This window comes from Brachionichthys hirsutus, chromosome 2 (genome assembly GCF_040956055.1).
Source record: "Brachionichthys hirsutus isolate HB-005 chromosome 2, CSIRO-AGI_Bhir_v1, whole genome shotgun sequence".
NCBI lineage: Eukaryota > Metazoa > Chordata > Actinopteri > Lophiiformes > Brachionichthyidae > Brachionichthys > Brachionichthys hirsutus.
The window spans coordinates 9,351,564-9,366,177 of NC_090898.1; the positions used below are offsets into that span (position 1 = coordinate 9,351,564).

The 14,614-nt window shown below is 41.7% G+C and overlaps 1 protein-coding gene across 1 annotated transcript in view; it reads left to right on the top strand.

Annotated features, from left to right (window-relative positions):
- Nucleotides 1-12,311: 12,311 nt before the first annotated feature.
- cpne5a (copine Va) overlaps nucleotides 12,312-14,614 on the top strand; it is a 54,051-nt gene continuing 51,748 nt past the window's right edge. Inside the window, exon 1 of the mRNA XM_068752760.1 lies at nucleotides 12,312-12,421. Coding sequence (XP_068608861.1) covers nucleotides 12,312-12,421 — 110 coding nt within the window. The remainder of the gene's footprint in view (nucleotides 12,422-14,614) is intronic.

The window sequence follows — 14,614 nt, forward strand, 5'->3', positions numbered from 1 at the left end:
GGCTCACCTTACTGTGCTCACATATATTTTTTACATACTGTGTTTACACATTCTCTAGAGAGAGAGAAAGTAAACTTTACAGAAAGAAAGCTATATTAATGCACCTTTTGACTGTTGACTACTGCTTCTTTTCTTCGAGTGGCTATCTTATCTTGTGTTGTTGCAAATGTCCAAAGTGTATTTTACACGACTAAGATGCTTCTGAATCCCCCAGAGTGATTGAATCACTATATAAACTCACCAGTTGCAACATCTTTCATATTCAAACAGCGTTACCTTGAAAGACGCCGCAGCCACAGACTCTGCCTTCCATCCTCGTTCGGATTTGTGAACAATGTGTTTACTTCTCTGTGTGTGTATGAGCATGATCTCAAATGTGAGATGGGGGTCATCAATCAGTCTCTCCTGACAGACTGAATTCCCGTGGAAAGCACCTTTGCTGCCTCTCCTAACACAGCTGCTGTGGCGCAAAGGAAAACAGCTTCATCTGCCTGAGTTATCAGGTAGGCATTATGCAAGAACACGCGTGAGAAGGCGACATATTTATATCAGAGGTGAATTTCCTCCCTGTTCTTTCCTTTCTACTCTCATTGTATCGCTTGTGTAAAAAGACCCAAGACTGAACTTTAACTGCATGTGTTGTCTCTGTCTTGTTTAATATCAGAAGCCCTTCACTGATTAAATGAACACACCTATAATTTCAATAATCCCATGTTCTGCCCTTTTGAAATGTCACCATCAACATGTCTGTTAATTGTGAAGAGCAGATGTTACCCAACACACAGCAGTCTACTCTCTCTGTTTGTGTGGGCACTATTTATTTTCTGTACGATCTTTAACAGCAAATGTAGTCACCTCTAAACTGTCACTGTGTGTGTGTGTGTGTGTGTCTGTCTGTTTTCTGTCAGTGTAAGGGGAAGTGATGCTCCAGCAGTTATATAAGCTTGTAGCAGGAGTGATAGCAGAGAAGACCCCCCCCCCCCCCCACTGTCAATACAATTTGGCAAGGCAGTGCTGTGGGGGAATTCTTGCTGTAATTGGACTGTGAAGGATTTTGACTGTATATTCAGCCCACTCTTTTAGTTCACACCCAAAAAAACATACCAGCATTTCCTCCACTTTGCTATCTATGTACCATTTCCTCATTATAATTGTATCCAACATGTTCTACAAAATATTAATATCTTTCCATTGCAATATATTTGATCACATTTTAAATGCCTTACAAAAAGACACTGCTGGTCTTCCAGTTAACACACATTACTGTATCTGGTTTGTTTAATTTGCTTACAAACCAAAGGATAAAATCAGTGAGGCTGCTAGAAGCAATAGACCCTCCAGTAAAACTTAGCGCCACTAGTATAGGCAATGATAGTGAATAAATCAAGGACAGCTTTTTTTGCCTTAATGTTCACATATTTGAAAATTTTAACTTTTTAAACTAACTAATTTAGGCTACTACCTATAAATCTGTCAATCGATTGTTGAAAAGTGTAAAGGACAAACAGTAAACAGTGTGTGTGTCTAATTGCAGGAAAATGTCTTCACTATAAGTAACGCGTTCTTTTATTGCCCCATTGACTGGTTTGATTGTGGAAAACATTGGAGGCGAGCTTGCTGTCATTTCTATGGAAATCGTCAAGTGGCAGCTGCTGGTTGTGGGGTGGTAGGGAACAGCGCAAAGAGACTGCTGGCATTAACGACAACACAGCAGGCCTGTACTGTTCGACGCACTTCCCACTGATGAGGTTTTTTCTCTCCCTCAGACAGCAATGACTTTCCTGTGAGCAGCCTATCAACTCCTACAGTCATGTTGCTCCTGTAATGAGGAAAAACATTATGGCACATCTTCCTCCGAGCATCCTGTGCTTGTGATGACTGCACCGGAGGGTGTGTTCACGGAGAGCAGGGGCGCTGCAGATTGTGGGTTATTATCTAGATGTGTATGCCACAAGAGTAAAAAAAAAAAAAGCAGAGGGTGTGGAGACTAATTATTCATAATGTCACTCATGTCCAGGTCCACTCCTGCCATGAGAGATCATGCCCTCCTATGCTAATGCTATGAGAATAACTTGCCTCCTCACACATTCATGCCCGCTGCACATACCCTACACACACTTATTTTTGCCATTTTGCTTGCATATCACTTTTATCATATTTGCACTATAATTGTAGCCCTCTGTAGCTCCAGCTCAGCAGTGCTCCCCTGCACCTGCACCTGATCTCTGTGTGGGAGGCATCCAGCTATTCATCCTCAGTGAGCCATTGGAGGTGCACTTTGCCTGCTGCGAGTTGCCGTGCAGATACTGACTGTGTATTCATTTCCACTCATAAAGCACACAGTGCCCAGGGGATAAATGCAGTGATTTGCATGAATATAGCTTTGAGAAGTGATGAAAGTCCCTCCCACTCACAATACAAAGCCAACTTTAATCAGGGGTGGGAGGGAAATGTTTTGAATACATCTGACATTACAAGGGCAAGAGGATACAAGGTGGAGAAGACGAGATAGAAATCTGTTGGGAGGATGTAACTTTCCCCTTTCCCCTTAAAATTTGTGTCCCACAGGCCACGTTCTTTGGAAGGAGACATGCCGTTGCTCCGCACTCAGTGCCATAAAGTTCCATTATATTCAAAAGATTGTCGTCGTCTCTGCAACAGCAAAAATCAGCAATGCACTGACATAGATGGGAAGAGTAGGAGAACGTTTTTAAATATGGTGGGAATTCCTCCCATGAGTTAAGATTAGAAATCAAATGAAACTTTGATAAACTGGGAGTGACATTTCGTATTTTAAGCAGAGATTGTCAAATGGGTTTGCAATCAGTTTCTTATTCACATGTTCGACAGATACGGAGCAACATTGATTTGGAGTCACGTTTCGGTGCATTCAACAAATTAAAGTGCAATATTCTCTTTGGCTTTATCTCTGGTTTTCATCTTCACCAACTGCTGGGAAAAGATCGGCATGCTTAGTCTCTGAACGCTCCACTGTGCCCATCAGATGATTGCTTTTGCTGCTCTTTGGCACTGGGCTGGGAAAAGCGTATTGAATTTGTTTTTTTTAGCTCTTAGGTAAAACACAAAAGCCGAATTAATGACTGGAAAAAACTATGTTGCTAAGGTTGGGAAAACCTAAAGGAGCTGAAAGAATATAAAGCTCCATAGAAGCAAATGATAATTTATTACTACAAGAAAACACAACTGTCCTCACAAGAAATGCACAATGTTGGCAATAAATTGTCTCTGGAGCACACAGGGAAGAGCCTGTCAACCTTGTTTTGCTTTGTTTGTTTCTCTGACATTTATACTTTGTGATGTCTTTGAAGATATGAATTTATTTCATTTAAACCCTCAATATGTCTGTTGCTTTCAAACTCCAGACTAAATTTAGAAGTATGGCATCTGATGGATTTTCCACAGGAAAATATGGGTTTTTCTGGTTTTGCAGATCAAGTGCTCTGACTGTACACGATAATAGTTTTAGAGGTCCCAATCTCTACAGCTGTCAAAATTCAGTTGCATGGTATTCATAGCTAGATGAATCCTGACCTCGGTTTGCAGAGAGCTTGCTGCTGAGGGATTTCATACTTGTGATTGATTTTAGATTGAAAAGAAGAATGCTTGACCTCAATAGTTTCTGGGAATGACTATTTAAAGTGAGTCATTAAGCATTTTACATTTATACATATAGATGTCTAAGCTATGAACCAACGTAAGGGCTGTCCCTCCTCAGGGAGAACACACAGCTGTGATCATGATGCCAGATCTTTGCCACCACTGAGTTGAGCGGCCATTCTCTCTATTTACACTCTTCAAATAGTTCAGAACCCTCAGTCGTCTGTTCCAGAGAGGTTTGAAGACCAGATTTGTGCACGTTGTTGATGGTGCAAGAGGCCAACGGGATGTCGGGGGGGGGGCCTTTAGGAGCAGTCCCTTACCTTCCCAGAAAAGGAATCTGAGAGCAGGCAGCATCCTTTATGTTTATGTTCGTGTATGGAATACCTGCATCACCATGTGAACCAGATGAAGACTTCCACTTTCTTTTGGAAATGAAGGGCTGACTCTATTTTTTTTTTTCCGCCAAAAAGGGTCAAAGGAAGCCTCCCTCCATATCGCCACCCCACGCAGTGAGTTGTATGCACTTTTATATTCATCACAGTTTGAAATTTCTATGCAGCCAGCAATTGTGATGCACTGAATCTGTGGATTTCAATCAGTATGAGCAACCAGTGACACCAACATCAATCATTTTGCATCGGTGGTGAGCGTGGACAGACTATCTGTCTTCGTCCAGAGAAGCAATTTTCTCTTATTTACAGGAAACAAAGAAAAGGACAATATTCATTTGATGATAACGATGACAATGAGGCACGCATACAGTACCTCAGTCAGTCAAGATCATGTGGCTTGGTGTTTGAACTATTAAACAGTCCATTTAAAATGTAAGCATGTGTTTACCGAACATAACATACCATAATGTTATTTTAAAAAGGACCACAGATATGACAGATTGATACGAATGCAAGCATCACACAAAGACAAAAAAAAGCATGTGGCAGGAAAGACAAAGCCCAAAAAGCTGACATTTGACATCGGCTACTAATTAGAGAGTTTTCTCCTCTTGTGATTAAGTGAGCCCATATGAATATGTATAGGGTGTGAGAACAGGGGTGCATAGATCTAGGCCAGGCTGCTGGTGGAGTGAAGGTCTGCGCATAAAGTAAAGCACAGAGACATGCAGCAATACCGCATTATTCAAATCAATTTCCAAGAGACCTGCGGATGTGAGGGACCTTACCTTTTCCCACATTATCAATCTAACATATCTAAAGGCTCTTGGCATTCAGAGGGAGGCATCATCCAGCTGAGGAGCCCCGAAATGACTTCTCTGGGGATCTTTTTTTTTTTTTGCTTCTTACAGTTTGGCATTTAAATACGAGCAACTGGATGCATTGATTGGCCCAGCCTCTCACTCAGCAAACAGAATCTGGAAGAGATATTTCCACAAAGATGCTGAAGCAGGGAATGAATTGCAAAAGCCTTATTTGTATTTTTTGGCTTCAGTTTATGAAGAGACTTTATCCAATCATTTCCAGAGTTTCAGCGGACAAATAAGCGAGAACCCCTGAATTGGATTAATACAACCCATCTGTGGTCTCGATTGTGGAGTCCAGAACTGCTTATGAATCTTAATGAGTTCAAGGATCATTTGTCTCTTGGAGATGATTATAACAGAAATTTCACCAGCTCGTGGTTTTGCTGCTGACAAATTGCTTTGTCTTAAATTATCGTGAACAATAACAAAAAGGGCTGGACAGGCTGAATTTATAGTTTGCTTTGGGAATAAGGTGGAATAATCTGTCAATTGTAACCAGCCCCCCCCCCCCCCCCCCCCCCCTCCCCGCACACACACCAGAGCATTCCCTGCTGTCACAAATGCCTAAACAACAGCTCTATCTAAACCCCACATTATTATTTTTTTTTATTGAAACATGCAAGCCATTTTCTTTTCTTTTTTATTTCTACCCATTGCAATTACTCCTGGGAATTCCGTCCCGCATGCATGACAGTGCTCAATAAAAGCCATGATTTCTTTCCTCTTTTATTTTTGAGGGGAAACTGATTTGAAGGAATTACCCTGTGTTGTGTGAGTAGCATTACAAAAACAAAAGGCAAACTTTTAATCCTAAACTTTTCAAAGCATAAACTCATAATTGCTAATGTACTGGAGGTTACTGGAGCAACAACCTGATGTTTGGACCTCAAAACGATGGTATGTGTGAGCTCTTAAGCAGTTTTCTGCTACATAGAATATATCCATTGTATGAAATGCTTCAACTTTACAAGTCTGTGAAACTCTCAACATAATGAACTCCCTGAAACGCAAGCAAAATTAATTTCAGCTGAATTCACAGAGCTTTTATCAAGTTTGGTCCACAGCTAAAGTAATTAATGTGGGTCATTTCAATGTTCATATGGAACGAGAAAATGATTGTCTTTTTCATCCCATTATTAGGCTCATTATTAGACTGACCTCTGCCAGACTGCACATGAAACCCTTCACTGTTTTACTGTAATCGACCTTGTTCTGACATATGGTATTGAAATTGAACAGTGAATGGTCTGTCTACAAATCCACAATTCTATTAAATTTCTCTTGAACCATTATTACAATAACTTGTAATGATCGATTATACACCACTCTGGAAAGCTCTAGAAGTCTATCCGACAAAATGTCATGCCATATCACAATATGACAGAACTCTTACACTATCTGAATGGTTTATCTCGCTACTAGACTTGCAGGCTTACTGAGAGTAACTCTTGACGCTATTTCCCTTTAAAAACAATGAGTATGACACACAGGAGATTATCTCCATGGTAACGCTCAGCCTGTAATCTAAAGCACACAATGCCAACGACTGGAAAGAAAATCCTATGACACACTGAGGTCTTCCCTCTCCGTCTGGTTATTCACACTTTATAAGTACATGTCACTGCTTCCGCGGTCTTCCCCGTATCTGTGTGCTCTCTCTCACCCTCTCAGTCTGCAGGTCCTTCTGTTCGTGGCGCTGCAGAACCTGGACCTGTGGCTGTCAAATCAGATATCCCTATTGCTAGCATTAGCATTTATAGTTTTATATAGCAGCTCTTTAATCAGTGGTTTGCTCAGCAGCCTATATGTTGTGAATGACTGTGTAAATGCATTCTGTTTCTCTCTGCTCCTGCTCTCCGTCTCTCTAAACCACACAGGTCAACATACAGGTCAAGATAGATGGCTGCCCACTATGAGTCTTAGGTTCTGTTCAAGGTTTCTTCCTGTTAAAGGGATGTTTTTCCTTGCTCTTGTGGGTCAAGTTGGGTTCTATCTTTCCCTGCTACTCCTGTAAAGCACCTTGAGATAACTTTCTGTTATGATCTGGTGCTATAGACATAAAGATGAATTGAATTGAACTAAAATGGCATCACACTAAACTCGTACATCTCAATTAGCCTGGAAATATAGCTGAGTCTACACTGTATGGAGCCTTTCATTGCTCTTAATCTCATCAGAAATGACTTTATGAGCTTATTTAATTATATATTTATTTATTATTGGGAGACTAAATTCATCATCAGACATTGTAAGGACGGTGTATATCTGGACTACTGCTGTCTCCTTGATCTTCAACAACAAACTTCCCGTTACTTCTTTAAAACTAAACATCAGTCTTTTAGACTCCATCCCTTCTTCTTTTTGTCTTTTTCCTTCTTCTATTTCACAATCATTATTATTATTATTATTATTATAACATATTAGTCAGTGTAGTCTGTGCATATTCATTTGTTGTATGTTTTTAGTCATTTAATTCCACCACACACAAAAAAAATATATAATTTGTTTTCACCAACCCTGAAATAACTATTCTATATTTTAGCGATGGTGGAGTAGAAGCTGTCAGATTACACCGGTGCTCAGTGTAAAGGATGACTCTCTGCTATAGACAGTGATGCATAATGATACATCAGTGTCCACACATACAGTACGTGCTATGGATATACAGACATTGCCACTTAAAGGCCCCTGAGCTGTGCTGCCCTCTGTGGTTATTACATTTCTGCTCTTCTTTGTTACTCAGAAGATGAATTAGCTACAACCCCACATTCTTGGTTGGTCAAGCAACATTCATCTTACATGAGTACAGCTCAATTGAACAGTGCAATGGAGATGCAATGGACTGAATACCACTGTTCATTTATTCTCTGTACTGTTATCTATGATCCGTGCATTGCTTTTCTGAACATTACCATGCTGGAAGACTTTAATGGTCCCCATTTCATTTCCTTCAGAGAAATCACATTGCTGACAAAGTTGAACGGCTCATTTGAAATAGTGAATGACAAATGTGTTTCCAGCCCAACACAGGAGCATTGTTGATTCATGTCACACAAGAATGGGTGTGTTTAGGCATCATATGAAATACAAAGAAATTTAACGGGTTAAGATCCGCTTGTGCTGGAAACATGTTATTCTGATAAAAAAAAAAAGCTAGTCATTGCACAAAATATGATACAAAGTCTGTGACAAACTAGTAACAATGGCTTAATTTCTAACATTAGAGGAAGTCGATTTGGTTGGCAGTTACAGTTTTGCCCCAAAGTTTTTTGAATTGGGCCATCAAATGCTTTTAGAGAATTTGCGACAGCGTAAGTGATAAAAGGAATATTTAAAAAGGCCAAAAAGTAAGCTAATTATAGTAATAATAGATACATAGACAAATGAGCTTGACAAAGTTAGAAAAAAAGACATTTCAGAAGTATAGAAAATGAGGAGTCACAAAAATAAAAAGGCATAAAATTATAAAAACAGCATGTATCAACACATTTTAGCACAAATAAGCCTCGTAAAAACAGATTATGGACTGCAAGAAGTTACACCTACAGTACCTTCCCTGCAATCCTGTTTCCTGATGCCAGCAGGCACAACTGCCTTCAACTAATAAACTCTATTCAGGTATCAAAACACTAGTTATTCCCAGTGGGAAAGGAGATGCAAACTGAAATTAAGCTCATTGATTGGTTTTGTATTTTGAACATAAAAACAGCCAGCATAATGTCTGCTATTTAACACGGAGCGAAACAAAGAAATGAAAATGCAACAAACAAAATCATGCTTTAAGGATGAATTATGTACGCAGTATTAAAGTCACAGTATTCTACAGATTTTCATCTCAAGAGAAATCTATTAAATGTTTTTTTTCTTTACGCAGACCTTCAAATGTGTTTGGTCTAAATTCTATATATTTTTATACACTGCAGGAAATGATAGCAGAATGCACTATGCAGTATATCATAGCACTCAGAGGGAGATGATATAAACACCAACATTTACTGCAAGTCGCACCTCCCACAGTTGAAACATTATCAACTCTTAAAATGATAAGAACCACAGCATTCAGAATTCTGCTTGTCTTTTGAAATGATAAATTTGCAGCTGTCATTCAATGCAAACTTCATAGCTTTGAGTGTTTTAGCTAATTGCTTAGTGTCGTCTTACTAAAACACAAGAGTCATGTTCAGCAAACACATCTCTGACAAACCCACCGAATACCACCTGTGCTACCCGTTCTCTAAATTGGTGAAGACGAGCGCTAAGAGGCAGGGTAAATATTTGATTTTAATAAATCAGGCTGGAGGAAATGACTCCTAATGAATATTAATGTCACTGGTGTCCACTGAATCCCTGACTGTTATAGTCTAAGCAAAACAACTTTACAGGCAAAATTTGAGACTGAAGACAACAGTGTGTTTTATTGATTCTGATTGTGTTCTTGATCTTGCCCTCGATAGGAGCTGATCGTCATTCTTTTGGGTGTCTTAGTCTACTGCTGGGAGTCATTTAGAAAGGCATGTAACCTCTTGATGTCCTCGCAACAGACCAAGACCTCCAGAGAATGAAGATAAACTCTGATGGTGTCCTCAACCAGTTACTCCACCAACGTGTGAGCTAGGAGCTTTGAGGCTCTACCAGTGTGATAATGCACACCGGTAGGAAGAGTGGTACCACTATAATAGTAAATATGAAGCTACAAAGCTTCCCACTGGCTACTGTGGCAGAACACCTCAAACGACTGGGGAATACCTTCCTATTACCCTCAGTCACCATGTAAAGCTAATTGTTGCTAGCAGCAGAAGATATTTTCATTTTAAATAGCTTTCGGAAAGAAATATCCTGGATATCTTGTCATGGTGGAATACAATTATTTTTTAGTACTTTAAATTGTTCTTCTTCTGCACTGTTGTGTATTTTGATACACATTAATGTGTTGTGATATGTATTTCTAAAAAATAATAACTAATTGAAGTCGTAAACAAAATACATTTGTGGAGCACTTATAAATCCATACCAAGTGAAAGTGCACAAAGAATAATTACTTTGGAGTGCACAAGTAAATTTAACTTCACCGCCTGGCTTTGCTGCAGCAGAGTTTAAGAATCACTGCGGAACAACCCGTGAGGTTGGATTTTGCACTCCATCACCTTGCCCCCGCCGGCTGATGCTGAAACATGCCGCAGATGTCGAGCAGCCGGTTTCAGCGCCGTACACCTTGCGTTGAGGGTTTGTGCAGGCATAATTGCCATCCTGCCTCAGCTATTGAAAGAGGGGCAGCTATGGGTGGAAACAAGAGAGCCTCACAGTAGGCTGCGGAAAGGAGCAAAAACAAATCAACCCAAGAAGGACCACCTAATTAGCTACCGGTACCAAAAATGACTAATGATGAAGCTGAACACCTAAAAGTCCAGCCCTGTCACAATGCTTGTTGATCAGGAATGATCAGTTTTCATATAGATTTAGAGACTTCACCAGAGGAGGTAACTTTCTGTTATAAATTGATGATTTTCAGATTTTCTTTTTGTCTTTCTTCCTTGTGTGAGCAGGAAGTGTTTCTCAATTCAATTCCGTGGTTTTTCCCAGTGATGGCTAAATTGTTTCAGGGGATACGGGGAATAATTAGGCTATTTCTTAAAAAAAAAGCATTTTGCAAGATGGAAGCAATCAGCTGGTGCAGAGATACTTTCCTTGGAGAGTTGTTGGTACCAGCACTGATTAAACTTCTCTCTCATTCACACACGCACACACACACACACACACACACACACCGACACACACTTTCAATGCCCACCTTTTCTAAGTGGGGCTGTACCATGTCTGATCAATTTCAGCAAAAATCACAATAATTGATTGATAATTGATAATTGATTCCTCCTCTTTGGGCTTGTCCCGTCAGCGGTTGCCACAGCAAATCAACCTTCTGGCAGTTTTACGCCGGATGCCATTCCTGTCACAATTGATTGATATTGTAAAAATATGAATGTACCAAAAACACATGACTACTTTGTGGTTAAACAATTGGCAATTGTTTCATTTCAAGTATCCCTTTCAAACATTCATCGGATTGCAGTGATATCTATTGGCTCTTCACTTTTCCTTCTCCAGAAGGGGGCGCTATTTTGTCAGAGTAAATATGACAACAGCAGCAAAGTCCCTGCTTGAGCCGAGCCCTGAACTGTCTTGGGGGGGGGGGGGGATAAAGCAATAGCTCCTTTAGCATTTGATTTGAGGACGTTGATTTTAATATTTGATATCTTGAATCAGCCATTGGATAAAAAAGCTACATAATCTCACCTGCTGCGAATTTTCCCTGAGTTGAACTTCACACGACACTGGGGGATTTCCCTTTTAAAACGCAGATTATCACTCTCATTGTGATTATCAGATTATCGTTTTGATGTGTGATTCAGGGAGGGGTTTGACCAACAACATTTAGGCAAATATGCACACAATGAAACGTTCGTAGAGGATGGACGAAAGGCTCCACTTGTATCCAGCACTCAAAATTGAGCAAAACATTTTCAGCCTAATCCCAACTACTATCTATTCATGTTTAAATCCCATCTATTTTTATGATGTCTGTTTTTCCCACAAGGATTATGAGTCCCAACAATGCATTTTTCGTAAACATATTTATGTCATTCTAACTTTGTAATACAGGTAAACGTATATACACGCACGATCACCCCCTCTCAGCATGAATTATTTGCCTGACAGGATGAATTTCCTCTTCGTTTCATCACTTTTGTTCAATCGGGGAATAGATGAAATCTGAAATGAGGCTCCCTTGGGAGGCAGTGTCTCTCAGATAAACACATAGTAGTATTTATAGTAGTATTTGACTGGTACAATGACCGAGGCTGCAGCGACTGAAGCTGCAGCAGCTTGTGGAGCTGTCCAGGTGCTGAAAGCACACCAGGCAGAGCCGGAGACTCTGGAAGAACTAATGCAATGTGAACGCTGAAAATAAACTGTTCATGCTTTGCGTGAGATGTAAAAGGTTCTTCCTAAAGGTTGGGGGGGGGGGGGGGGGGGGTTGTCATTAATTTGAGGCAATGCGTTCTTATCGACACACAAATCAACACGGATCAATAGCTTGTATCTGAAATGAGCGTCAGTTGAAGCCCCCCCCCCCGTGCAGGAGAATGCAGACAGGGAGGGGTGGAGTTTTACAGCTTTTACTTTTCAAACGCTGCTCTGACAGCAGAGAGCCTCATTCTGTGGAGTTGGCGCCGATGCGCGCGCGTCCTGGCATGTGATCCCACTTTGATCCAATCAATCGGCTGCACAGCTGTAGTCTCTCGTTAAAACTTTCCATGTTGTTGCCCGTCAAATGGGCAGCACTTAGGAGTCTCATCTGGACCGTATCGACCGCCGGTCTCCGGCGCGCCACCGTCAGCGGGACTCGGGGAGCTGGCCTGGGTCTCCTGCGCGCATGGAGGGAGACGTTATGGACAAGGTGGAGGCCACGGCGACGGTGTGTGAGTTCGATCCTATCAGTGGAAGCATCCCGGCTACTAAAGTAGAAATCACCGTCTCCTGCAGGTGCGTCTACTCCGTTTTATTAATGGCTGCTGAGAGATTTCCAGCGCGCTCCGGGCGCGTTTTTTCCTGTACGCACTAATTAACACGCTGTTTAACCTCGACAACGCGTGTTTCATTTTCACCTGAAATTATACTGCTCTGACAATTTTAGGAATGCAGAACTTTGCAAAAAAATATTCACGTGGAACGTTGAAGATCCAATTTGGATGTTTAAGGGTTTTCGAATTTTCCTGAGGATTCTAAATAAAACAACAACAACAACATCATGCGTCAATCTGAAGCCACTTCACTTTAAGTTTTAAGTCGGCTTTAAGTCGGAGATATATATTTTTTGGACTTTGACAGATGACTCCGTCGCCGTGTCTCGTGCGTGGATCCACGGCGCGCCAAGTGGCGTGCCTCTGGAGACGGTTTGGTGCTGTTGACGTGCCTGAGAGGCTTCCCCTGTGTGTGTGTGTGTGTGTGTGGGGGGGGGGGGGGGGGGGGGGGGGTCCAGCGCACCGAGTTTGTAACGGAGACGTCAACAAAGAATTCAGGAAGAAATGTTTTCATCCTCGTTTTCTATTAAGCCTTTAAGTGAATCATTGTTCCCCATCCATTCCACGCCAAAGCGCGCCCCCCCCCCCTCCCCCTCCCCCTCCCCCTCCCCCTCCCCCTCCCCCTCCGAGTGCCACGAAGACGGCAAGTGCCTCGAGTGGACTGGGGTGGGGCAGGCATTGCTCGTTGCAGGTGTAGAGTCGCGGTGCTGCTGTATCCTGCTGCAGTTGTTTTGTAGATCTACTGCTTCTGTATGGCTCGGCAGCACAATGTAGTCAATGCTACACATGGGAAATGTTAATCTGTGTCCAGGGCCTCCTGGGCTGTGCGTCAAATAGCCCTAATCCACAGTGTTCAGCTCTCTGTAGCTGCCGGCTAGTGTTACATGCATGTAAATGTGTTTTCCTGTGCACATGCTTTTGTAACTAACCCGTGGAAAGAATGCACGTCGAGCCGCACGCTTTAGATTTATCAACCTGTAAAATGAAATACAAATTGTCGCTGTCGTTTTCCTCTCCCTTGGGCTCCTTATGAGAAGAAACTGATGATCTTGTTGTAAATGCTCACCCTAACCCCTCACCATTGCTGTTGTCAGTTATTCGACCTTGAAATGCTTTCTGGATCTTAATTAATTGGTGAGACTTCAAAACAAATCTGTTAACCTTTATGGAGTTGACAGGTTCAGGTTGATGGTGCAGCCATGCGGGTGGGGGTGCAGTTTAATGAAGATATATAAGATCCACTTCCACACAGCTCCTCAGTACAATCCTGCTTTCATCTTACTGAACACGTCTAATCTTGTAAATCTGCCATATTAATCCTGTATGGTGGACATGTGTGCTTTGGCATCTGGATGCTGTGTGTGTGTGTATTTTTTATTTTAATTTTAACATTGCATCACGGGGAATATGTTTTGAGTTGCAGCTGGCCCTTGTTTCCCTTCTGTTATTAAGACTGTTTATTTCCCGGCAGACTTTCATATGTAAAGCTGGGGTCTGCGTTGATGCCGTCGGGGCGTATTCATCATGCAACTCCCTTGTCTGCCATGAATGTGTCTCCAAACCAAGACTTGCTCCAGGACACAGTTTGATAGAGAAGAATAAATCATTTCTGTTTTCTCTGGGTTTTGAAGCATCGTCTGCTTTAGATGGGAAAGGTCATGGGTGGAGAATTCTGCAGCAGCTCATATCTGACCTCAGAGGATTGTATCAAAAATCAAGACAGGACAGCCCAAAAGATGACCCCCCCTACCTCCCAACACACACGAGTCTTCCCTTCTCCTGCATATATCTAAATGCATGAGCAGCACAGGCTCCTCAACTCTGTGTAATTGATCTAGTAAGCCTGAAAGCTCCGAGGTTGCAGCTCACATGGAATTGAATTGCGCCTTGCAGTTGCATTGCCAACATTTTAGCAAGCCGCCTTGCACAGACTGAAAGACAGCCCTCCTCAAAACAAGTGCATATTGCTGTGACCGCACATTGTTCCCCATCTATATGACTCTGATTTGGTTTCTCTCACCCGGTAAAGGAGTGGAGCCATGAAAAGCCTCTGCAGCTTAGCCACACCAGCGGCACTCCGCCTCAGTGACTCTTCAAACTTAAGCACTCTTTACCAAATGCATGGAGTAAACACAGTCGACTCTAGTGGGTTAGG